Source organism: Melanotaenia boesemani, chromosome 24 (assembly GCF_017639745.1).
Source record: "Melanotaenia boesemani isolate fMelBoe1 chromosome 24, fMelBoe1.pri, whole genome shotgun sequence".
Classification (NCBI taxonomy): domain Eukaryota; kingdom Metazoa; phylum Chordata; class Actinopteri; order Atheriniformes; family Melanotaeniidae; genus Melanotaenia; species Melanotaenia boesemani.
The window spans coordinates 7,215,853-7,241,809 of record NC_055705.1 but is presented as its reverse complement, the minus strand read 5'-3'; the positions used below and the strand labels follow the sequence as shown (position 1 = coordinate 7,241,809).

Genomic DNA, 25,957 nt, shown 5'->3' with positions numbered 1-25,957 from the left:
CTCTGGACGCCATCTTGATGTATAAACAAAGAATGATTTTATTACAAGAAGTGACATCTTAAACAGATCTGCAGAGTCTGTGAGGTCTCTGGCCAATCTTGAGAATCCCAAAACCACATGTGTGAGGCACCTTATATACCTTTCAAACAAAGACATTCCTTAAGTTCTGAGTTGACCAATCCTGTGGAAACACATATGTTTACATAGATGGTGTTTGTGTTGAAGTCCAGTCTCTAAGACAGAGAAGCTCATATGGTAAGAACTTGAGTGTGTCTTACATCAGCTAAAGTGTCTCTTCTGTGTTACTTTGCCGGACCCAAGCCTGGATAAAGGAGGAGGGTTAGACACAGAGCAATGCCACACAACTTAACAGTCCTTTGGTTAAATTTGATATTCTAACATTTAACAATAAAGGACAAAATTGATTTATGTAATGTGGATCTCGACAAAGGTCATCAGAGCTTATTTTTAAAAGTGATGTCCAATTTCAATGACAAAAACACAAAAACAATAAAACAAACCAAGAATCAACAGAAAATATTATTTGTAGTTCTAAACATATTTAGGGTGTTTTTGACTCACCTTTTCTTCTTCTTCTTCTTTGGGTTTTAAGGCTGTTGGCAGCTAACTTACTGGTGCATTACCGCCACCAACTGGACTGGGGTGTGGAACATGAGTCTTACCTGTCTAACGTTTTAAAAAAAAAAAAAAAAAAAAAAAAAAAAATAAATTCTGTACATCAGTCCTGTAGTCCTCAGGAAACTAAATACATAATTGAAACAGACTTCACCTGAGCTTCTCTGAAGAATGTCCTGCAAGTTAAATGTTATCTTTTGTCCCTGCAACAGTGAGACCAATATGCGCCTATCATCCTGGTATTTAGGGCAATATATAAACACATGCTCTATACTCTCTGGTCTACCACATACTTCACAGTTGCCATCTGCATGTTTCTTCATCATAAACAGACTGTTGTTTAGCCTTGTGTGCCCATACCTCATTCTTGACAGAACATCCTCCTCCTTCTTACTTCTGTTTGTATTCCTGCCCTTTCCCACTTTGTTCTGGATGTTGTAGAACCGTCTACCAGTCTGCCCATTATCCCATAATGTTTGCCATCTTCCCTTTATTGTGCATTTAACCATGCTTTTGATTTCCGCTTTACTGTATTTGATTTCTATATCTATGTTGGTATGTCCAGCTGCTTGCTTGGCACATTTATCTGCCAACTCATTTCCTATAACCCCTACATGCGCTGGGACCCACACCAGCGTTAGATTAATACCTGCCTGAAGAAGGTTGTTAACAACTTGGATGATTTCAAATACAATGTCCTGCCTTGACTCTGACCGGAAGTTCTGGATACTGACCAACGCTGAGCTGGTGACTCACCTTTTGTCTCTCCACGATGTTATTTCTTTCTTAACAATGGCCAATTATGCAGATTAGGCGATGACGTCATTTAGCGACTTCTGCCGATTTTCAGGACAGCCAATAGCTACTTTCCTTACTGAGGAGTTGGCAACAGTGGCGGCTACAGACGGAGCGGACAGCTGCTGGACCTTCAGACAAGAACCAGAATGGAGGAGCAGAACCAGGACCAGAACCCCACGAAGAGGAACAAAGCGGGATCATCCTCTGATACCACCGGTCGGCAGGTCAGTGTTGAGGACACTAAAGACACGAGGACGAGTCTCGAGGCTCCGTGTCTCATCCGCCTGTTCTGGTTTTCTATCAGAGGTGAAAAAGAAAAGTAGTAAAAGTTTGTGTTTTCATGTTTTTCCTCGTTAAAACCGCAAAGTATCCGCGTTTCCTCCCAGACAGAACCCAACGTAGGAGCTACGTCTGCAGTACAGAGGAACGGAGATAATATATCACGTTACTTTTACACAAAACGTGGCGTATGGCGCGTTCACGTTGTCTCATAATTCCGAGCGTCCGAGAGTTGTTGACGTCATTATCGAGCAGTTCCCGCTTTAAATGCTGCTGGACAATGGCTCCATCCAGCAGTATTGCTGAGTCATGGTAGTTACTCCTGATAGGAAATGTTTCTCCTGGACGAAGGAACATGAACTCATTCAGTTGGATCCACACCAGAAAAATAACAACATGTAGGTGACTTCAGTCCTTGTTTGAATGTTGTTCCCTCAGTGAGGTTTTTAGTTCCTCGTATCCTCCTGAAACACTGAGACAATCTTACTGTAACAGTCCAGTAACCTGCTGGAAGAAGTTCACAACCACACTACTGTCAAGATGACCTGTAATGATTGTTAATCTCAGTTAGTTTACTTGATATGAAACATGCAGAAAAGCAGAACTTTACACGTTATTTAATAGTTTTAGTTCAACTCGACCATTTTAAATTAGCTCTACGTAACTTTTTATTTACTTTTTTACTTTAGTCAAAGCCTCTTTTTCTAATAAATAAGCTTTTCTATATTGGACTAAATGTTTAGTCCTTTTCTTTAACACACAGAGTATTTTCTAACATCAACTTCAGGTTTGTTCATATTTCAGATCATGTTTCATTATTCTAGTAAAGATTTACAGGTTTCTGTCTTTACACGGGATTTCAATAGTAGATTTTTCTGGTAGTATTTTCCCTTTGCCAGATATAGTTTCCCCTAACTATAATACACAGTTTCAGTTCAAACATCAGTGTTTTTATTTATTTCTCATGTTTACACACATGTCAGCTCATCTGTGGCTATTCAAGTAAATACAGTAGTAGCGGTTTAAAAGTTCCCATCCAAGCTGAAAGCCAGCCGAATACCTGCCGGCTTCCAGCCCAGTTCCATTCCAGTTCCAGCCAGCTGCCTTCCAACTTCCAGCCGCCAGAGAGGCCCCCTCCTTCTCCTGGGAGTGTCGATGTTTTAATCAAACTCCACCCATTCCTTGTAATATAGGGTAGACCCAGAAGATGGCGCTTCTCTCACAGACTTCTCATCGCCCGTAGTCTGTCAGATTTTATCTGAATTTACACTGACCGGCAGAGGCGCCACTCAAAGCACCTCTGATGGCCAGTCACAATTCATAAAAATGCATAAAACTTAATACATAATCATCGTTTGACGTGGAATGTGAAATTGTAACATGCTTGTGCGCTGCCAATTGTTTTATTCAGAAATGAATGCTAGTAGGTTAATAAAACCTTTCAAATACTGGATCACAGCCCCTAGCTCTATTCTCAATAGGATGTATTTATCATACTGATTAATCTTTTAATATTAGCATATTAACATAGACAAATCAGATTTGGATCAAGCAACACAGAATCTGTTTGAGGTAGCTAGGAAGGGTTATTTTATTCTCATATTATTTATTTCACCTCCATAAGAAGACAGGGCGACAGATAAAAGCCCCACGCAGGATCGGAGATAATTTCTTCCACTTCAATGTGTCTAATCGCGGGGGGACATCCAACACTCGCTGTGCTGCGACTTCCTGCTCGCCGGGAATCCCGATTACGTCACCCCTCCAGGTGGGCTATTCCCCGACACGCTCTGATTACCATTCCAAAAGGTACTGTATGCAGCCCCCAACTTGAACATGCGCCTCCTTCAACATTCGCACTTGCTCCAGAAAATTACCATCTCTTAGGCTCCTCCACCACCACTTTGACTGTGGATTGATACGTAAATGAGCCGCAATGAGGCAGCTGAACAAGTGACCCAGTTTTGTGATTGTTGCACATTGGGTAAGAGTGGTCAAACGAGTCCAGTTTGTGTTGTCATGCTACCAGAAATTCAGTAGGCTAGTCGGTCCTAATGCAGTGAATTTCCATGTTAATGTTGCCAAATTCAATAGCATAGCAAGAGATGAAAAAAGAAACAACGATATTTCTTCAACATGTTAACCAAAATATTTACCTCTTAAAGCATAAACCAAGTATTTACAACAAGCAGTGTGCTTTTTAACGTTAACGTGTGCCATAGCCTACTGCACCGCTGTTCCTCCTTCCAAGTCTTCTTTTTTATTATATTGTTGTTTTATCATCTGAATATACTACAACAACACAGAGAAAATATATGAAAGTTTATTTTACTCTGGTATTTGCGCAGCAGAGTTTTCTGCCGCCGGATTTGTAGTCCAGGAACGGAGAACACAGCTGCTGCCAGGAAAGGTGGATTACATTTTGTTAAAGCACAGCAATCTCCGAGTAGCCTATTATAAATACCCTCTTAGTGGCAAAATAAAACACACTGGTCTGGTTTAGTCTTCACTCTGAAATGGTTCAGTCAGAGGAATATAAAGCTGTTTTAAAAATGTTGAGCAAGCTTAAAATAAACATTCATAGGCTATCTATGTGTTTTAGATTAACACAATGATAAAACAACAATAGGCTATAATAATGGAAAAGAAGCGGTGCAGCATGGCAATGATGCGTTAATGGCTCGGGTCGCGGGTTAAACATCAGTCTGGTTCGGATTTAAATGGAATAAATACATTGGTGACGAGTCGGGTTCGGGAGTCATTCTAACGGGTTAGAGCAGGTATGCGTAGCAAAACGGAACCGTGCAGGACTCTGCTCTAAGCAGTTCGGACTTGGTTGACCTGGAACCATTTGACAATAAAATCTGGAGCCATCCTGCAACGCGCTCGCTTAGGCGTCCAGTTAAACCGTGTTTATTCAACCAGTCCCTACTTCATTGCATTCATTCTTTCCTCATAGCCTACGTGCACATTTTTTTCAAGATTGTTTATGTCAGTTTTGTTTTGGAAAATGAAAAAGGAGTCTTTGCGCAGAACTTATAACATTATTCTAATCTTGCCACTTGCCTATTTTATTATTGTGTATTTTTGTAATAACATGTAAATTCACTGCATAGGAACCAACTAGTCTACTGAATTTTGTGTGACAACACTAACAGAACTGTTTTGACAATGCAACAATTACAAAACTGCGGCTCATTTACTTATCAATCCATAGTCAAAGTGGTGGTGGAGGAGCCTTGGAGATGGTAATTTTATGGAGCAAGTGCGAATGTTGAGGAATTTAGCCTTTGTTCAAGTTGTGGGCTGCACAACTTGGTATACCTTTCAGAATGATAATAAACAGAACAAGACACACCAAACCAGGAGCTAAGACCACGAAGTTCAGCATCATGCTTATCTATCTTTGGCGTTTTTACACCAACATTTTTATACACTGGATAATGATAATAATTATCGATTAAAGTCACGGATAAAACTGCTGTTGTTAAAACACACCCATCTCTTACAAAATCTAAAATGTAAAACAAAAAAAACAACAAACAAAAAATCTGGATCACTGTAGAAATATCTTTATTCATTGCTGATCATCTGGCCATTGAAGCGTTTTTATTTGGAATTGGGAACAAATATTTTCCACCCTGTTATATTCTGTTCCACTCTGTTATGTTCCATTCCACCCTGTTAGTAAGGTGTTTTTTAATTTTTTTTTTTTTTTTACTAAAAACATTGAGGACTGTGAACCTTGTTGCACCATATTAGGAAGTGAGGAACATTAAATTGATTTTGCTTTTCTGTTCCCAGGTCAAAAGGAATGAAATTATCTCTCATTTGAAATACTTGATTATGCTTTCCTTCTTGCCTTTGTGGAAACAGAAACGTGATAATCTCTCACTTGAAAGCAAGCTGGGCGTACAATAGTGTGATGACGATGAAAACTCACATGACCAATGCTCAATAAAGGGTACATGAAAATGTGAGAAATGGTCAAAAGCACAAATACCGTTTGTGGTGAGTGAAACTATACAGCACAGTCCCTAGCTCTTTTCAAGCACACTCCTCCCCCCAAGGAGTATGCTTGAACAGCTAACGGCAGGTAATGGCTGTGTTTACAAATGTAAAGGTGCTAATTGTTGGCCATTGAATTGTTAATTTCAAACCGGGCAGCCTTTTGGTTGTACTCTGGGCATGGTAGAGGGATAAGAAATCTCTGGGTTTTGTAGTGTTAAACACTGGAAGCGTCGCCAGCGGTCTTTTGATGACCGCCAGTCACGCTACCATGCTTATAGTGTATTAAAAACTAAACGGCTGAACCTGGTATTTTAGGACTTTTATTATATAGTTGTTGTCTATAGTTTTACCTGCTTACTTGTTTGGAAAAGTAAACACATCAATATTTACGAGCAGTTTAGCACGTCTAAACTTCCACAGAGCCGCTCAGGGAGACTCTTGCCGCTCAGGGAGACTCTTTCTCAGCCAAACTGTCGTATATCACAAGGCTATGGAGTTGTAATAAATGGCCGCCCTACTCTGCTTCTGATTGGCTGTAAGATCACAAACCCTGTGTGCTGATAGGCTGCTGGTTCCTGTCATTCCTACCAGCCTTTGCGCATGTGCCTGCTTCAGACAGCGGGCAGGCAGCTGTCCCACCGCTGAGACACAGTTGTATGACGTTTTATCACGTTTTATCACTAGATCGCTATGAATAAAATCCAGGGACACTTCATTTCACAGTATAAACCATTTATTTACTTATCTACTTAGGATAATAGCACTTTGAGGCCTAATTCAGAATATAGGTTGGGCTGGGTCCGGACTTTTGTGATCCCTGCTTTACACATTATCAGTATTATGTTATTTTTACCTGCCGATATTACGTTATGATTTTGTCAATATTCAGTTATGCAGCAGCTGTATCAACCCCCACTGTGAATAACTTACGTTGCAGTCAAATGACCGCTGGCGGCGCTCCTCGGGATGTTTAGAAAGCTCGCTGCTAGTGACATTCACCACTTAGCCGACTTGAGGAGGTTGTGCTTTGCCTCATAACACCATTAGCTACACATGTCGGCTTTTTTGATACATTTATTTGACGCCATTTTCAAATCAAATCATTTTTTAAATGTTGGCAAAAATGCAACAAATGAGCGACACAGCTCATTATAAACTGTTTAGAGAGCAGCAAGATCAAATCACTGCTCCTCCCCGTGGACAAAAGAGGGATTGCAGCTGTTTTTTTACTTGGGCTGCTTAGGGGCAGAGCCTCGCTGACGACGTCATTGCGGGGGATTACATTACCCCCACAGACCTGTGAAGGATCGGCCAAGGATCAGTCAAGGACCAGTCAAGGACCAGTCAAGAACCAGTCAAGGACCCATCATGGAAACAGGGGAACTTTTAAACCGCTACTACTGTATGAGGAGATTTAATTTTTCTCTTCTAAATTGTTTGTGGATTCAGATTCTGGTCGACTGTAGTTTTCCTTCAGCCAGAATCTGTTTCCCCATAAAACTTTAGTAAATAAAGAAGAAACGTCCTCATATTTACTAGAGAAATGAAACATGATCTGTGTGTAAAATAAAACAATTCCAGTTTGAACACACTGGTCTTTCTAGAAAGGGGATCCTGGTTTTGATAAAGTAAAAATCCAGCCATAAACATCGACCACAGCACGTGTCTCTGCTTCACTTCCATCCATTCATTCATTTGCTGTCCCTGCTTAGTCCAACACAGGGTGGTGGGGGGGTGGAGGCGATCCCTGCTGCTATCAGCTGAGAGGCAGTTTCCACCCTGGACAGGTCACCAGTCCATCACAGGACCAACACAGAGACAAACAAGCTCTCACTCACTCCAATGGAGAGTTCAGAGACATCAATGAAGCTAACATGCATGTTTTTATGTGGACAACATGGAAAGTCATCCCTGCTTCACTTTAGTAAAGAAAGTCCAAACCTCTGCACATGTACAAGAGTCAGAAAAGATGACGTGACGTTTCTGCTAAATATCACCTGGAGAAGGGACAGAAATGATGTCAGAGCAACTTTCTTGGAGGGAAAAAGGGATGACATTTACTAGAGTAATGAAACATGATCCAGCCTGCGTGTAAATAAAAAGCTGATGTTTGAACATAGATTGGGCTTCAAAGAGAGACGATATGACCGACTGTATTTACAGTATGATGGGATGGAACTTTCTGCTATCAATGCAAAGACATTCAGATCGTATTTTCCCTTTATGGAGGCCACGTTTTGGATCAGAAACATCCAGAAACAGCTTCTTATTTGCAGTGGAAACATGGACTAAATGTATTAAATTCTGTTATATTTCATATCAAGTAAACGGAGCCAAAGAGAGTAAAAGTCCTTCCAGGTGATCTGGATGGTAGTTCGGTTCTAAACTTCTCCAGCGTGTTATTGGACGTCACTTCTTTCCAGTATCTGTGTCATCAATGTCATGACGTTCATGCATTAGAACTTTGTTAAATGATGATGAAGCTGATGTTGGAGGAAATGAGAGTTTAGTCGACACTATGATTGTTTTAATGTTTCAGCAGCTCTTCTCACTTATTAGAAACCAATAGTTTAATAGTTGGTCCAGACTCAAGCAAACCTCAGTGAGGGAACAACAAGCCTCAAACAACAAGTGAAGTGACCTGCATGCTGTTATTTTTCTGTTTCCGTGGTGAAATAGAGCGTAGTCAGGAGGATCCAGCTCTACTGAACGAGTGCATGTTCTCTCGTCCAGGAGAAATATTTCCTATCAGGGAGAACGACCTCGGCTCCACAACGATGCTCCATAGAGCCGCATTAAACTCATTCACACAATTCTACCTGCTGCACTTTTTCTCTACATCTTATCAAACTGGATCGATTTCTACAAACTGTGACGTCTGCTGAAACACTAAAACAATTACTGCATGTAAACTAGTTTTAACATTGGAAATGGAAAGAATGGAGTAATAAAGCTCATTTCTACCTGTTATATTTTTAGTTTTCTGTCTTTCTGTATCAGGTGATGTGGAAATATTCTGTAAAGGGTGGTAAGCAGAGATGGACCCATACTGTAGCTTTTATTTATTTATTTTTACTGTATGTATAACACGGGACTTTGTACGAATCAACATCAGCTGACGGAGGAACTTCCAGCGGAGTTTAAGAAGTGAAAACAGACAAATATTCTTGCCAGGATCGCAGTCGTATCAGCCACGTGCACAAAGATGCACATGCATGAAGAAGGAAAGAATATTTCTACTTCCTGATCAGTGGAACTGTTGTCTGTTATATCAGCCAATCACTCTGACTGATCAGCTGCTGTGTGAAATCATTACGCTATCAGAGATCTGAAAACGGTGCTAGCAACAGAGAAGCTGATCAGCTGATCATCAACAGCCAATCACGGAACAACAGGAGAGAGAGGAGGAGGAGAAGCCATATTATTACAGACCTGTGGGAAGTTTATTCTTTTGCAGTGGCCCTCTTTCTGGCTCGTGATGCCATTCTGTTGCTTATTTTGTGAAAGGAGGTGATGTGACAAAAATGCTTTCAGGTAAAAAGAAGAGCTCCGGACATCAAGTTGTTGTTTAAAAAAATGATGGTTTATCACAAAAAGTGACATCTTAAACAGATATGCATCTCTGTGAGGTCTCCGGCCAATTTTGAGGATCCCCCTGAAAACATGTGTAAGGCATCCTTCTGTACCTTTCAGACAAAGACATTCCTCAGTCCTAAACTGACCAATCCTGTGAAAACACAAATGTTTACACACATGGTGTCGTGTGCTGAGTCCAGTCTTCAGGGCATCTAAGAACCTTATATGGTCAAACCTCTGTCAGCCTTACATCAGCCTGTCTATACACGGAGTCTAAAATTCACTACTATTAGCAAATTGCAGTCTGCTTCAGCTGCAACTCAGAATGATCCCCATCTATGTCATTTTAATCAATTCTAATTATGAAATGTTGAGAATAAGATACTTTAAATGAAGGAGTGCGGGTGTTGAACCCTCTCACCCAGAAAAGTGTGGGAGATGAGGGAGGATTAATTCTGTTTATAAGTTTTACACAATTAGATAAATCAGTTACCATCATTAATGTGTTAGTTTTGACAACTTAATATTTATTTATATAATTCATGTTAACACATAAAAAACTTTTTAAATTATTGAGTAAATAATAATTTCTATTTAAATATCTCTGGGAATAGTGAATCTTTTCTACAAAAGACAGGGTCTGCTAATCCAGGACAATAAATTTTAAAACATTGTCTGTTATTGTGGTGGCTTCTGGCTTTCTTCTGCAAGTTCCTTACGTTTTTAACTGTGTGTTATTGCTGCCATTCGTTGCATGTAGCATCAAAATCAGTCAGTCACACTTCTGGGAATCAGTCTGTCCAGTTAGGAAGTAACACTGATTGTAAATCAACTTTGTCAAACATTTAATGTTATTGCACTGCATTAGCTGCTCAATTAAAGCCAAACCTAATTACTTATTTGATCTTAAACCAAAAACCAGAGTAAACTGCTTTACAACTTAGAGCTCCATCGCTTCCAAACCAAAGAACTGATCCTAAGTCTCGCCAGGCAGAAGGGCCCAGTCCTCTACAACGGATCAAGAGTCCACATTTTCCCCAAATACATTCTGGACGTCAACAAACGACTTGTGGCTTTCTCCAAATCAAAGAGGAAGCTTTACGTGGTGAAAATTCAGTTTGGCCTTTATTATCCAGCCACTCTGCAGTTCACCCACAACGGGAGACGTATGAAGTTCACCGATCCTGCAGAGGCACTGCTCTACATTAGTAATGTTGGTGCTGAGGGTATACTAATTAGTGCTAATCACTCGTAAGAGAGGGTGATAATGTCTGATTGGGCTATTTGACCTTGTTATTGTTATATCAGTCAGCTTTTTATTTATTTATTTTCTCTCCCTTATAAGATTACTTATTAATATCAAGGTGTATTATACTTACCAGGATATGTGTCGAAGGTCATCCAACACATTGTTCTTGGGGTTCATGTAAGTTTAATATAAAGGAAAAAAAGATATTCATTATTGTGGGTAGCATGCAAATGCAGGTTTGCAGTAGCTTGAAGTTCATAGGGGGGTAGTCTGTTTAAGGCCTGTATGTATGCTGTATGCAGGTTTGATGTAGTTTTTTGTCTTTGTTTTTTCTTTGTTTTTTTTATCTTTTCTTTCTTTTTCTTTTTTTTATCCTATATACAGCTAGTGAGCCCATTTGTGTCTTCTGTTGTACTTTTGTGTTTGACAGTGGTACCTTTGACTTGAAAACTTCTAATGGCACAGAGTAATTCACATCCAACCCTGGGTAAAGATAATGTTAAAATTATAAGCTGGAAAGTGAAGGGTTTAAATCAAACAGTTAAGATAAAAAAGGTTCTCTCACATTTCTATGTGTTGGTATAGCCTTTCTACAAGAAACCCACCTTTGAATCCGAGATCAATCTAAACTTCGCAGGGACTGGGTTGGACAAATGTTCCATTCACAATTTAATCACAAAAGTAGAGGGGTAGCCATACTCATCCATAAAAAGATCCCTTTCATCCACTCAAATACTTTATCAAATCCAAATGGCAGATTTGTGATGGCCGTGGGAAAGCTTTTTCAACTTCAACACTTGGTGCTGGTCAGTATTTATGGGCGGGTTATTGATAAGACTTTTGAATAGACTAATTTTAAAATACTAAAAATAAGGATATATTTGGCCATTGTTGAAACATTTGTAATATAGCTTACATATCCATTAATGTAAAAAAAACAAAATTAAGAGATTTTTGTGTTTTTATACTTGAATTATTAGGATACAGCCTCATAAAAAATCATTTGGGGCGACCATGATTTATGTTAAAATTAATATATTTAATGTTACTCATAGTTTAACAAGTATTGCTAATTAAATTGACGGTTTGAGAAGGACAGACATGTGTGACTTTTAATTTTTTGTAAACTATGATTCTATAAATTTAGTCTATCCTTGCAGTGTCTCCCTTCTAATGCAGTTACAATGCTTAATTTCTTTTATCTAAAACCCATAAAACTGTTATTAAATGTGTACAGTTAGTACCCACTTAACTATAGTATACCATTGATTAATATTTGAGCCAAAACGGATGGATATTCTGTTTCGAATTTAGTACTGTTATTTTCATTGGTTTGTTACCCCAAATGACAGATGGTCGCCCCAAATGATGAGAAAACTGCAGGTAGTTAAGTCTATTTAAAAAAAAATACACAATACAGATTAGACAAAAGAAAACTGAACAAACTTTTTATTCAAATAACATTTAAACAATTCAACATTTGAATATCACACATTACGTTCTCCAGGAACTCACATTGGACAGGGATGAACAATTGTATTAAAAAAATAAACAGTTGTATAGATGGAATAAAATCAGAACAATTTTCAAAGTAAACAAACACCAACATAGCTGCATGGATTAGATCAATGCTAAAAGGACAAAAGTAATGTATAAAAATTCTATGAAATTTAACCAATGAAAGTCAGACGTTGCTTTTCAACCATGTTTCAACAGAATTATTTAAAAAAAATAAACTCATGAAACAGGCCTGGACAAAAATGATGGTACCCTTAACTTTATATTTAGTTGTTCAACCTTTTGAGGCAACCACTGCAAACGATTCCTGTAACTGTCAATGAGACTTCTGCACCTCTCAGCAGGTATTTTGGTTCACTCCTCATAAGCAAACTGCTCCAGTTGTCTCAGGTTTGAAGGAAGCCTTTTCCAGACACCATGTTCCAGCTCCTTCCAAAGATGCTCAATAGGATTTAGGTCAGGGCTCATAGAAGCCACTTTAGAATAGTCCATGTTTTCCTCTTAGCCATTCTTGGGTGTTTTTAGCTGTGTTTTGGGTCATTGTCCTGTTGCAAGACCCATGACCTGCGGCTGAGACCAAGCTTTCTGACACTGGCCAGCACATTTCTCTCTAGAATCCCTTGATAGTCTTGAGATTTCATTGTACCTGCACAGATTCAAGACACCCTGTACCAGATGCAGCAAAGCAGCCCCAGAACATAACAGAGCCTCCTCCATGTTCCACAGTAGGGACGGTGTTCTTTTCTTCATATGCTTCATTTTTCCGTCTGTAAACAAAGTGCTGATGTGTCTTAACAAAAAGTTCCACTTTTGTCTCATCTGTCCATAGGACATTCTCCCAGAAGCTTTGTGGCTTGTCAACGTGTAGTTTGGCTTTTTTATGGTTTGTTTTCAACAATGGTGTCCTCCTTGGTCGTCTCCCATTAAGTCCACTTTGGCTCAAACAACGAAGGATTGTGCGATCTGACACTGATGTTCCTTAAGCTTGAAGTTCACCTTTAATCTCTTTTCTGGGTTCATATTATCCGTCTCTTTGATTTGTCATCGATTTTCGTCCTGCGGCCACGTCCAGGGAGGTTGGCTACAGTCCCATGGATCTTAAATTTCTGAATAATATTTGCAACTGTAGTCACAGGAACATCAAGATGCTTGGAGATGGTCTTATAGCCTTTACCTTTAACATGCTGGTCTATAAGTTTCTTTCTAATCTCCTGAGACGACTCTTTCCTTTGCTTCCTCTAGTCCATGTTTAGTGTGGTACACACCATGTCACCAAACAGCACAGTGACTACCTGTAGCCCTATAGATAGACCCACTGACTGATTACAAGATTGTAGACACCTGTGATGCTAATTAGTGGACGCACCTTGGATTAACATGTCCCTTTGGTCACATTATTTTCAGTCTTTTCTAGGGGTACCATCATTTTTGTCCAGGCCTGTTTCATGAGTTTATTTTTTAAATAATTCTGTTGAAGCATGGTTGAAAAGCAATGTCTGACTTTGAGATTCAAGTTATTTCTGTGACCATTGTGAGTTTTTCTTTCATTAATCGAAGGGTACCAAGAATTTCGTCCACGTCTGTACATAAGGAAGTTCATCGTAGGTGACAATAACAAACTTGCCACACAGATATACAACACTTTCTTGTTCCCTAAGTGGCTCAGGAGGAGAGTTTGGGGGATCCTCAGTGTGGTGCATGGTGTTCCTCAGGTCTGGTGTTACTGGCTTGTAACAAGAGCATGGACTCCTCTCTCTTTTCCTAGCAAGATTTTCTGCTCTTGCTGCAGGGTCTGACTTGATCAGCTGCCTATAGTGAACTGTCTTTTCTTTACTTGTTAATGGTGCCATCTAGAAAATAGGTTAAACTAGTTAAACATGATTAATACATGTGCAGTTACCTAATGGAATGTCATGCTATGCAGTTTTTACTTTTCTCTTATAAGATTGTACAATAATCAAAAATAAATGTTTATTCCTAAATAGGATTGGAAAATGACTAAATTCAGAAAAATGTTATGTTAAAGTACACAGAGTTATGCTTAAACAATGTACTTTATATTCATAAATCATGTATAAAATATAAATTTACAGAAACTAAAATAAAGGAAAAATATTTATCATGTAAAACACTCAGCAGAGGTCGCCCCACTTGATACTCGGTCACCCCAGATGATGTTTTCAAATTCATTTAAATATTACAGTTAGCTACAGAAACCAAGCTAGGTGCATTTTAAGACATGTCACTATCAAATTTATCATCAAAATATGAATTTGTAGATAAAATTTATTATTTACAGTTTAAGGACAGTCGCCCCACATGATATCCAAAAGTGGCTAGTACATTACAGTAGTTAAAACATAGATATATTTGCCAGTATGAGAGGAATTTACAAACCTCCCAGATGTTTTGCTGTGTCCCTCAGCTGTGTCTGGCTGATGCAAGATGCTGTCCTTGAGGTGTTTTCAAAATAAAAGTTCAAAATTGGGTTTTTCTTGATGGTCACCCCGGATGATATTTCAGAAAATAAACATGTAAACATTTAAACTGATTTTAAACCAGATGTCCAAATAGCAGTCAAGGCTGGACGGTCGCCCCACATAATGTTTTGACACTTGGAAAGCAGAAAAATCACCAATAATTAAAAGGTTTGTAGAAGTTAAAGTGGATCTATATATGGGAAAGGTAGGAAACAAACATGGTATCTTTTTATGTATTTTGAGGGGTTTTTTTTTGCTGGAAAAAACTCAGTTGGACAGAAAAAGTAGGCGTCATATCATAGACCCAGGCCTCACTTTGATAATAATCTTTTTTTTTAAGAAGATGCTCATCTCCATCCCCAACCTGGATAGTCACCATTTGATTATGTCCGGAGATTGCAACCAGGTGATGGATCATGTTTGGGACTGTTCTTCTCAATCTGTTTCTAGCCCTTCTAAATCGACCCAAACAATTCAATCGTTTATAGAAATACATAAATTTGTAGATCCCATGGAGATTCAAAAACCCTACTAAAAGAGAGTATTCATATTACTCTAATGTACACAGATAGTTTTCTAGGATAGATTTCTTTCTGGTCGATCCCTATTTACTTAGTATTATTTCAGATTGTAAATATGATCCAATTGTGATCTCCGATCATGGCCCAGTGAGTATTTAAATAACCCTTCCTGACCAGAAGACGAGACGGACGTGGCAGCTTGATACAGATTTGGATTTTGTGAGGGTTTGTGAGGACAAACAAAATGGAGATTATCTCAGCCTCTGTCCTCTGGGAGGCACTTAAGGCGTATCTACTTGGCCTATATCAATAAAATTAAATATAAGAATATTGGAGACTTAGCTTTGGAAATCAAAGTCTTGGATGGACTCATTTCTGGTTCTCCGACTCCCTATCTGATTTAAAAAAAAAAACAAAAACGTAAGCCTACAAACTGAAATCCACCTCTTAACCTGAGAGGCTTATCTCAAAATCCCACAGCAGACTTTATGAAGAAGGGGATAAACCCTCCAAACCCTAACCCAGAACCACCCCCACCGCAGAGCAGCCCGGTCCTGCACCACGGGAAACCACAAAGAACCCGCAACCACCAGTCACTCCCGGCCATTTTCCAACCCCCAAAGCAACGAGATCACAGTCCTCCACCTGCACTAAGAGATGGAGCTAAGCACAGGGGACCAGAGGGAATGAGATTCAGCTAAATGGTTCTTTGAGGAGGCAGATATTGTCTCACTACTGATGTGGTCTACTAAGAGATTCCTAAACTGCTGAATACACAGATTATTTTTGGTTTTCCAGTTCACAAGGATAGTTTTCTTTGCGATGCATAATGCTGTGCGTATCATGTGCAGAGTTAATTGCCATATTAATGTCACCCAAGTCACCTAGTAGACATAGTGTGGGGTTTGCAGGAATATTACATTTAAACCATGTTGACATGTCCACACATACCTGAAGCCAGAACCTGCAGACAGGTGTGCAGGACCACAAGGCATGGAGATAGATGTCAGGTGTGTTTTCATTGCAGTGTGTGCAGATGTTTGATTGTGACAGACCCATCCTGAACATCCTTTGTCCTGTATGAGTTCAATGCAGAATTTTGAATTGTATTAGTTGCATATTTGAATTCTAAGTCATTTTGAAGGTGTTTAAACATATTTGTGACCATTTATCTTTATTAAAGTTACTGGATAAGTCACCCTCCCATTTTGAAGTTGGAAGACAGATTGAGTCTTCTAGTTTAGATAATAGTCTATATGTTTTTGATAATAGCTTTGGGGCATTGAGATTCATGAATTCTGCCACCCTAATAGGTAGCTGTAAGTTTAATTGATTAATGGTATATTTTTTACATATAATACATAAGCTGGTGATATTCTAAAACATTTTTGCTACTGATTCCATATTGTGAAGTGAGGATATTAAATGAGAAGAAGTTTCCATTTTCTATTATATGTTTTAACTGTTTTATTCCTTTATTTTTCCATTGTGTAAAATTGATAAGCTTTTTGTTTTGCAGGATGTCAGGGTTGTTCCAGAGAGGTGTAAACTTACATGGAAAAAGTGAAGATTTGGTTATTTTCAGGGTTGTCCCGATACAACTTTTTCACTTCCGATACGATACCGATATTGCAGCCATTAGCATTGGCCGATACGATATCAATCCGATACGATATCTCAAATCATATATACTTTTACTTATTTTGTACTGTGAAATGTGAGAAAAGGCTTGATCAAGTGATATTATTCAAACAGAATAGTCAGCAACAGTAGGTATGTGAAAGAAACTGACCCATTTATTAATAACCATGGATTGCATAAATTTAAATCTTAAACATAAGACATTCTGTGAGCATAAAAATTCAGTGTTTTCAAACAGTAAGATACTTATCTAAATGCATGTCCTCTGCTGTTAGAAAATTGACTTTCTTATCCACTACGCTCAAGCATTTCTGTTTCCTATGCTTTCATTTTAAATGACATAAGACAAGTAAGTATGTAACAAGTAAATTAAATAAATAAATAAATAATAAATTGGAGGACCCTGAAAAATAACTTAAATAAATCAAATATAAACAAAAAGTTAATTTTTTAAAGTGCAAAATAAAAATTCAATGTCTCTTTAGCTATTTTATACTGTCAGTATATCATAGGAACAACTGAGGGTGGGGAAGAAAAAACAAAATAGAACATTGTCCATTAACCCACTGCTCAAAGTTAAGAGTCCACAACTTCAATTTCACTGACTGCCCAAAACAACGTGGTCATCATTGCTCTTAGAGTGTAAACAAAATAAACATATTACTCTAATAACAAGCGCAGAAAACAAATAACCAGTCAGTTAAATGATAACTACTCTTTCTAATCCTCCATCTCCACTTTCTGCAGTCCGAGCATGATGTGGAGATTCTTTTTTAAGATAAGCATTTCGGCATGCTGAGCTGTCAACCTGCTCCTGTGCTCCTCAACGATAACTGATGCTGTGCTAAAGAGCTGCTCACTCTCAACACTCGTGCAGGGAGCACAAAGGAACTTAACTGCTGTTGCGGCCAGTGTGGGGAGTCGAGCTTGGTTGGCTCTCCAGTAATGTAAAGGATTGTTCTTATGTTCAATAGGAGCCTCACAGAGATAGCTCTCTATTTCAAAGATTACCCCTGGCGTGATCTGCTCTGAACGAGTTGTTGCTGTGGTGCTTTCCTCCAGTATCTCATCAAAGATGCTGCTAAGGGTGCTGCTTGCACTCTCCATCTGTGGAGTCTTCTTTTTACTGGCTCAGACACAGTTTTATCAGATGGAAGCGTGTTCTTCAGCTCTTCCTCTACTTTCAACACCTGCTACCTTTAATGCTGTCTTTGCATGTTCCAGGTTTTCCACATTTGTGAAGTACCTGGCATAAATATAAATTAATGTAATATTTCAGAGGTTTTCACATCCATTTGTGCTCTCAGAAAGCAACACACTCACACACAGTCATAATAATGTAAACAGTGATTGTGTAACCCACTTTTTTCATCAATATGGATGCATATTTATTCATTTAAATGATTTCTTCATTTGTACAATAGTTATTTATTATCTGTGCAATATCTGTTAATCTGTTTCAACACTAAAAACACTTCCTGGTATCTTCAGTTACAGCATATTTTTAAAATGATTTTTAATCAACTTGCCTTGTTTCTGGTGAATGGTTGTGATATGTGCATGTATGTATAAAATCTGTAATGTGTTTATCAGTTTTTTTATCATATAGATCAAATTTGATAAAATAGATTTCACAATTTAACATAAATTCCCTTACTTGTCTTTATACCGTGGATTCAGTAGTATTGCCACAGCGTAGAGAGGCTCGGATTCCACATGCTTGAAACGTCTGTGGACTGCATCCAGAAGGGTGGCTTTCATAGTTTGGATCCCCTGCTTATCCCCACTCTCCTTACTGAGAAACCGTACCAGTACATGGACCGAGGGGATAACATAAGCTGCAGTGGCAGAGGTGGCACTGACAGTATTTGTTAGTTCTTCAAAGGGGGTTAGAACCTTTGAGGTCTTCTCTAACTGCGCCCACTGGTTTGCTGTTGGAATGGCTGGCAGGGTGTTCTTCAGATGAGTAGGCCTGCAGTGGCTGTTTTTGATGAATAAGGCTGTCAATCATGTACTTGGTACTGTTCCAGCGTGTCAGGACATCCTGCTGGAAACGTTTTGGTGTGATGTTCAGCTCAATTTGTAGGTCTTCAAGACTCGAATAAGCTTTGGGGGAATGCTTAAAGTGGCCCGCTATTTTTCTTCCACTGGCTAGTGCATCACTTACAGCTCGCTGTGACAAAAGCCCCTCGAGGACTACAAGCTGAAGACTGTGTGCAAAACACCCTAAGCTTCGCACACCTAGCTGATCCATAGTCTTTCTCATATTAGCAGCATTGTCTCTTAAAACAACATGGACCTTCTTTTTGTCGACTTTGCAGTCACGCAGCATGTCCTCCATGGCGTTCGTGATGGCATTAGCTGTGTATGAACCTCTGAATTCCGGTGCATGTAACACTGCTCTCTGCAAAGTAAAGTCAGTGTCTATCCAGTGCGCAGTCAAACTCAATAAAGACAGCGGACAATGGTCTGAGCTCCAGATGTCGGTGGTGAAGCTAACAGCATTGGCTTTCTCCACATGTGCGGCAATACACTTTTGAACTTCTTTATGCATCTCAGGTATAGTTTTTTTCAACAATGTAGTGGCGGCTGGGCATAATGTAGCGGGGCTCAAGGTTGTCCGATCAAGCGTTTAAACCCGACATTACTCACCACTGACAGGGGCTGGTCATCGAGCACAATAAATTGTCCTATCTTTTCTGTTATAGTTAGTGCCTTTTTGCCATCCCGTGGGAGTTTGTCACGCTGTGCAAGTGTTTGTTGGCTGTTTGAAGGAGCCAGAAGTTTGTTTCTTCATCTCAGTCGTCCTGCGAAAATCCTCATGCAGTTTTTTGTGATGCTGCTTCAAATGCGCGATGAGGTTGGACGTATTAAACCTCCCCTGTTGTGTGCCACCTCGGGAAACTTGTGCATTACAAGTGTTGGACTCAGCTGCAATGTCCTTTTCGGACTTTAATGAAAAATACTGCCACACGGCTGACATTGCTCCTGCTCCTTGCTACTTTGCTAGCATGCGTTGTTGTGATCATGTGGGCTCTGCATGCTGGATCCAGGCGCTGCAGGATAGAATTACTGGAGTGGAATAAAGAGCGGATTGGACTGCGTATATCGGTGTGCTTATATCGGAGATTTTTTATGCAGGCCGATACCGTTTTTTTTTTTTGGCTGATATCGGACCAATTTCCGATATCAATATCGGATCGGGACACCCCTAGTTATTTTTAGAAATTCCCACGAAGCCATTAAAGAGGAACTGATATTGATGCTTTTAAAACACTTGTGTTTTGATGGATGTGCTGATGAATGGCAGGTCAGAGATAGCCAGATCCTCACATAATGCTTGCTCTACATCTAACCATGGTTCATCCAGACTGCTAGGTTTAAATCATTTGGAGATATACAGCAGCTTGTTAGCTAAAAAAAAAGTAATTAAAGTTGGGTAGCTCCAATCCACCTCTGTCTTCAGTCTGTTGTAAAGTTTTTAGACTGATACGTGATGGCTTGTTTTTTCATAAAAATTTAGATATGCGAGTCCAGTAACTTAAACCAGCTGGAGGATGGATTAGTGGGTATCATTGAAAACAGGTACTTTATTTTATACAGAACCATCATTTTAACTGTGGCAACCCTCCCCATGAGTGATATGGGTAAGCACCTCCACCGCGAGAGATCATCCTCTATTGTTTTAAGTAACTAGACATAATTTAGCTTTGTTAGTTCTGATAACCTGGGGGAAATGTTTATGCCTAGATATCTAATGTTTCCAGACTGTATTGTAGTATTGGGTGTGTTTTGTAGGTCACAGTTAATGGGCATAACAATAGTCTTAGACCAGTTAATAGAGTAGTCAGATATTGATGAGAATGTGTTAATAAGTGTGATTGTCTATGGGAGAGATGCCGGTGAGTTCTGGAGGAAAAGTAATACATCATCAGCATAAAGACTTATCTTATTTTCTATATTTTTGCAAATACAAATTTCCAGTTTACTCAGTGAAATGCTTTTTCTGCGTCTAAAGAAATGACTGTGGGTTCCAGGTTATGTAGAGTAGAATAATCTATGATGTTAATTAATCTATGCATGTTAGTGCATATGTTAGTTTGATAAAGCCCGTTTGGTCAGGATGTATTATTAGAGGCGTTATTTTTTTCTATTCTTCTGGCCAAAGCTTTGCTAATTATTTTGAGATCTACATTTATTAATGAAATTGGACCGTAACTGGATGGAAGTGTCGGGTCTTTTCCTGGTTTTAATAGTACAGTAATATTAGCTAGGTTCATATTTGAAGGTAATTTTTGTTTTTCCCTTATTTCTAATATCATATTGTAGAAAGTGGGTGCCAGCATTGTCCAGAATTCTTTGTAAAATTCTGCTGGGTAACCGTCTGGACCTGGAGCTTTATTGTTGGACATATGCTGGAAAGCTTCTTGGAGTTCGCCGACTGAAAGAGGGGAATCCAAGACCATTTTTTTTTTTTCATGTTTTAATTTTGGAAGATTGATCTTACTAAGAAATTTATCAATATTGTCATCCGTTGTAGTTCGTTGTGATGTATATAATGTTTTATAGAATTCTTTGAAAGTGTTATTTATCTTGTCAGGGTCGTGGCTGATGTTTCCTTCTGGATCTCTGACAGAGGAAATGGTTGTTTTCTCCTTGTTTGTTTTTAACTGATTAGCCAGGAACCTTCCAGATTGTTGCCATGCTCAAAGTTCTCCAAGCGAAGTCTTTGCACCAAGAATTGCGTCTTTTGATTAGGCTAGCACAAAATACAATTTGAATGAAAGCATAAATGTTTGAGCGCACCTAGTTTGAATCTGCCGTCTCCCCGGAACTACGTCACCTACAGCATTAGCGTCACTTACCTGCCACCAGCGTCACCTTCCTGTCAGCCTAAGTGCAATTAAACTGAGAGGCGAGTTGCCACAGGGTGCATACGAGGAGACCACTAAATGGCCCCCTCTGCTCCACCCCGCATGGCATGCATGCCTCCCAAATAAGAGGGGTCTAGGGGATGAAAGTCCAGAGGGAAGCAGACGTCCCTCTGGATGTTGAGCCTCTAGTGGCATTAGGCACCCCCGCTCCCCAGGAGGTCCGCCAGGACAAGACAGGCCAGGAGAAGCCGTCCCCCACGACCGGGCCATACAGGGATGCCACTATCTTTTATCGGGAGAACAAACTCAGTAAAGATTAATGTTATACCAAAATTTCTGTACGTGTTTCAGGCTCTGCCTGTTTTTATTCCACAATCCTCCTTCAGAATCAAGAGCAACTTGAGCAAACAGAAAACAACATGGAGAAACACCACTGTGGTTACCATCCTAAAAAGAGAATGCAGGAAAGCTGAGCGGAAATGGCAGAAAAATAAACTTCAAATTCACTATGAGCTGTGCAAGGCCAGAGAGCTACATTTATCTGAAATGATTAAGAGGAATGTCAACAATTCTTGCACTCTGTTTGCTATGATTGAAAAACTTACTAATCCTCCTATACAGGTAAGCCCAGAGCATTCAATTCAGCACCAGAAATTCTAATTCAGATTTGAAATTCAAACTTTAGTGCCACACCTGACGTGAGGAAAAACTAGTCGATCGCAGATGGAGTAACGTCAGTTTTGTGCAGTTGTTCTCAACAGCTACAAGCAGAAGGAGGGCAAGGGGAGGGTGGCGGCGGGGAGAGAGAGAGAGCGAGAGAAATGAAGAAACGCTAAGATCCAGGCCAGCCACTTTAGCTACAACAGCAGTTACTGTTCCTGCAACGGCACTTGCAGTTTCTGTAGTGGTAGTTACCATTTCCTCAACGGCCTCAGCGGTTTGCCACTGTGGGCTGGTTGCAGACTTTTCACATTAGTGGTAACTCCTAATACAAAAAAAATATGCGTTGGTTTGCACAGATTAATCTGCACCTCAAGTGATGTACATACACCATGTAAGCTATAACGGCCAGCTTTTTTTTTGCTTTGGTTTGGAAACATTTTAGTAATATCGCTTATTGATAACAATAAACGTGTCATTATTTTTTTTAACACATAAAATATACTACATATATATGTGTATATATATATATATATATATATATATGTATATATATATATATATAGTAACTTTCCAGATCTGTTCCATTTTGATATTAAATAATCAATGCAATAACCATCATGTAGGCTGAAGATCAAGCCCCTTCATTGTACTTCTTTCTGCGACCTTCATATACCAGAGGAGGGCGCAACCTTGGAAGATTAAGTCCGTTTTGTATTTGGGACATCATTTAGTTGTTTTGTGTGATTAAAACATGAATGGTCTGGGTAAATACTCGATTCTTATTTGGCTGTAGGGTGTCCATATGGACACCTATAAAAGAAGTTCCGGTCTGAATTTGAATTTCAGATCTGAATTTTTCAAATACAAAAGTTTCAACTTTACCACAATACACATAAACAAAGATTCAATATCAAATGTGGTCATTTGGATTCAGTTTTTAAAGCAATTATTCAAACAGGCATATTCAGATTCAAATTGAATGATTCAAATTCAAATATAAAGAATTCAGATTCACTCCCCAGTGGCACAAAGCTTATCCCATAAACTAGCTAAAATATTTCCTAGTATTGATCCACTGTGTGACAGATATAAACAACTGCCTGCTACTTCCTACCATATGTTTTGGTCATGTCCAATACTAGTTTCATTTCTGGTCTTTAAATGATTTCTAAAGCACTTCTCCTCTGGTTGCCATTTTTGGTTGTCTCTCCTCCTCGATGAACTCTGCACCCCCAGCTTCACTACAGAGAGTCGTTGCCTTCTCCTCTATACTAGCCAGACGCTGTTCAAATGGAAGGCTACCACACCCCCTTCACACCATCATCTGATCTGAGATATTATGCAGAATGTAAAGTTGGAAAGGCTCAGATGTACTCTCAATGGTACTATGGATGCATTTCATAGTACCTGGGAGCCCTTATTGATATATGTTGAAAAACGTGCCTGGTTTGGATATGGAAACCTGAATGTATTTAACCTTTCCTCTGGTCAACCTGTTAATAAGAAATGTTAAGCTCACTTTTAGATGCTGATGTTTTATTAGATTACTCACTCACCCATTTTTTTTCCTATTTTTTTTTTCTTTTTCTTTTCACAGATTTTATTTTAATAGACTTTCTGTACTCTGTATTTAATTCTACTTGTTCTAAGGCCCCCCCCCAGGAATGTGTCAGTGGTTGAGCTACATGTGTGTGTTTGGAGGAAAATTGAGGTTTTTGACCCCAGTGGCAAATTGGCTGCATAGTTCATGCAACTGATTTGAACAAAGTTGTGTTCAAAGACTTACAGAGGACTGTCTGGAGTGCTCCTATCTGAAGCTCTTTTTCAGTTACGAATAGATTGGGATCAGTGCTGAAGTAAATGGTGTAATTGTTTAGTCTCACAAAAGTTAAAACTTAATATCACCTATTGTGTGTACAGCTGTAAATCCTTTGTATTTTAGACATGTAGTCAGACAAAGCTGGTTTTGATTATGTTTAATTTCCAAGTTTTTTGGAAACTTTTTTCTGTACTTGGGGGGGGACTTTTGATACAATGTAAATGTTTTCTTTCTGCTCATTACAGAAACATGGAGGCCAAAGGAGACCCAAACATCACGGTGGTCAAGGCTGTAAGAAAGTCTTCACTGGTGCATCACGACCAAAGAGATGTCGGAGGATTCACGCTGGAGAGAAACCATACACCTGTGATCAGTGTGGAGCAGCTTTCAGTTATCCAAGTCATTTAAAAAGTCACCATCGCATTCACACTGAAGAGAAACCATACAGTTGTGATCAGTGTGGAGCAGCTTTTAGTCAACAAAGTCATTTAAAAAGTCACCAACATATTCACACTGGAGAGAAACCTTACAAGTGCGATCAGTGTGGAGCAGCCTTCAGTCGATCAGATCATTTAGAAATTCACCGACGTATTCACACTGGAGAGAAACCATACAGTTGTGATCAGTGTGGAGCAGCTTTTAGTCAACAAAGTCATTTAAAAAGTCACCAACGTATTCACACTGGAGAGAAACCTTACAAGTGTGATCAGTGTGGAGCAGCCTTCAGTCGATCAGGTCATTTAGAAATTCACCGACGTATTCACACTGGAGAGAAACCATATAGGTGCAATGAGTGTGGGGCTGGTTTCACAGACTCTGGTTCTTTAAAATGTCACCAACATATTCACACTGGAGAGAAACCATATAGGTGTGATCAGTGTGGGACAGCTTTTAGTCTGTCAGGGCATTTAAAAATTCACCGACGTATTCACACTGGAGAGAAACCATATAGGTGCAATGAGTGTGGGGCAGCCTTCACTGTATCTAGTGCTTTGAAAAGTCACCAGCGTCTTCACACTGGAGAGAAACCATATAGGTGCAATGAGTGTGGGGCAGCCTTCACTGTATCTAGTGCTTTAAAAAGTCACGAACGTATTCACACTGGAGAGAAGCCGTACAAGTGTGATCAGTGTGAGTTAGCTTTCAGACAATCGGGTCATTTACAAATACACCAACGTATTCACACTGGAGAGAAACCATATAGGTGCAATGAGTGTGTGGCAGCTTTCACTGTATCTAGCGCTTTAAAAATTCATCAACGTATTCACACTGGAGAGAAACCATATGTGTGCAATGAGTGTGGGGTTGCTTTCACCGAATCTGGTACTTTGAAACATCACCAACGTATTCACACTGGAGAGAAACCATACAGGTGTGATCAGTGTGGAGCAGCTTTCAGTCGATCAGGTCATTTAAAAAAGCACCAACGTATTCACACTGGGGAGAAACCTTAAATGTGCCAGGAGGGTGGGGCATCTTTCAGTTATTCAGGCAATTTCGAAAAACACTGCTTTGTTTCAACGGTGAGGTGACGGTCACAACATGTTTCATTCTACGAGTTTGAAATAAATAGTACTGTATGTTCTACTCTATTTTAGAGTCATTTAGATGACGCTTTTCTCCAAAGCGACTTACATTTGAGAGTAAGAACACAAGCAAGAATGCAAACAGGATGAGACATCATCAGTAAATGGTAGGCAGACTGCTGTGAGTCCTGTTGGACTCAGGTGCTGTCATGAAATGCTAGATGCAGTGCCTTTTTATCTTATATATATAAACTGTGTACTTTTTTAGTCATCACAGTAGGATTATACCACCTCTGGTTGTCGTGGTCACCACAGTTTTCTGTTAGCATGAAGACATTACCATGTTTCACACAGTTTTACAAATAA

The 25,957-nt window shown here is 39.3% G+C and overlaps 1 protein-coding gene across 1 annotated transcript; it reads left to right on the top strand.

The window, feature by feature from the left end:
- The first annotated feature begins 1,534 nt into the window (after positions 1 to 1,534).
- Positions 1,535 to 25,740, top strand: LOC121635577 (zinc finger protein 665-like). Its single transcript, XM_041978833.1, has 3 exons — positions 1,535 to 1,658; positions 24,311 to 25,185; positions 25,270 to 25,740. Exons 1-3 carry the CDS (start codon positions 1,581 to 1,583, stop codon positions 25,517 to 25,519), a joined length of 1,203 nt encoding a protein of 400 aa, XP_041834767.1. The 5' UTR covers positions 1,535 to 1,580; the 3' UTR covers positions 25,520 to 25,740.
- Positions 25,741 to 25,957: the final 217 nt, after the last annotated feature.

Excerpts from the sequence above, each read along its gene's own strand:
- LOC121635577 (XM_041978833.1), top strand. The coding sequence starts at position 1,581 with ATGGAGGAGCAGAACCAGGACCAGAACCCCACGAAGAGGAACAAAGCG. Across the intron at positions 1,659-24,310 it reads CTGATACCACCGGTCGGCAG|AAACATGGAGGCCAAAGGAG; the intron begins GTCAGTGTTGAG and ends TGCTCATTACAG. Across the intron at positions 25,186-25,269 it reads ACTGGAGAGAAGCCGTACAA|GTGCAATGAGTGTGTGGCAG; the intron begins GTGTGATCAGTG and ends GAAACCATATAG.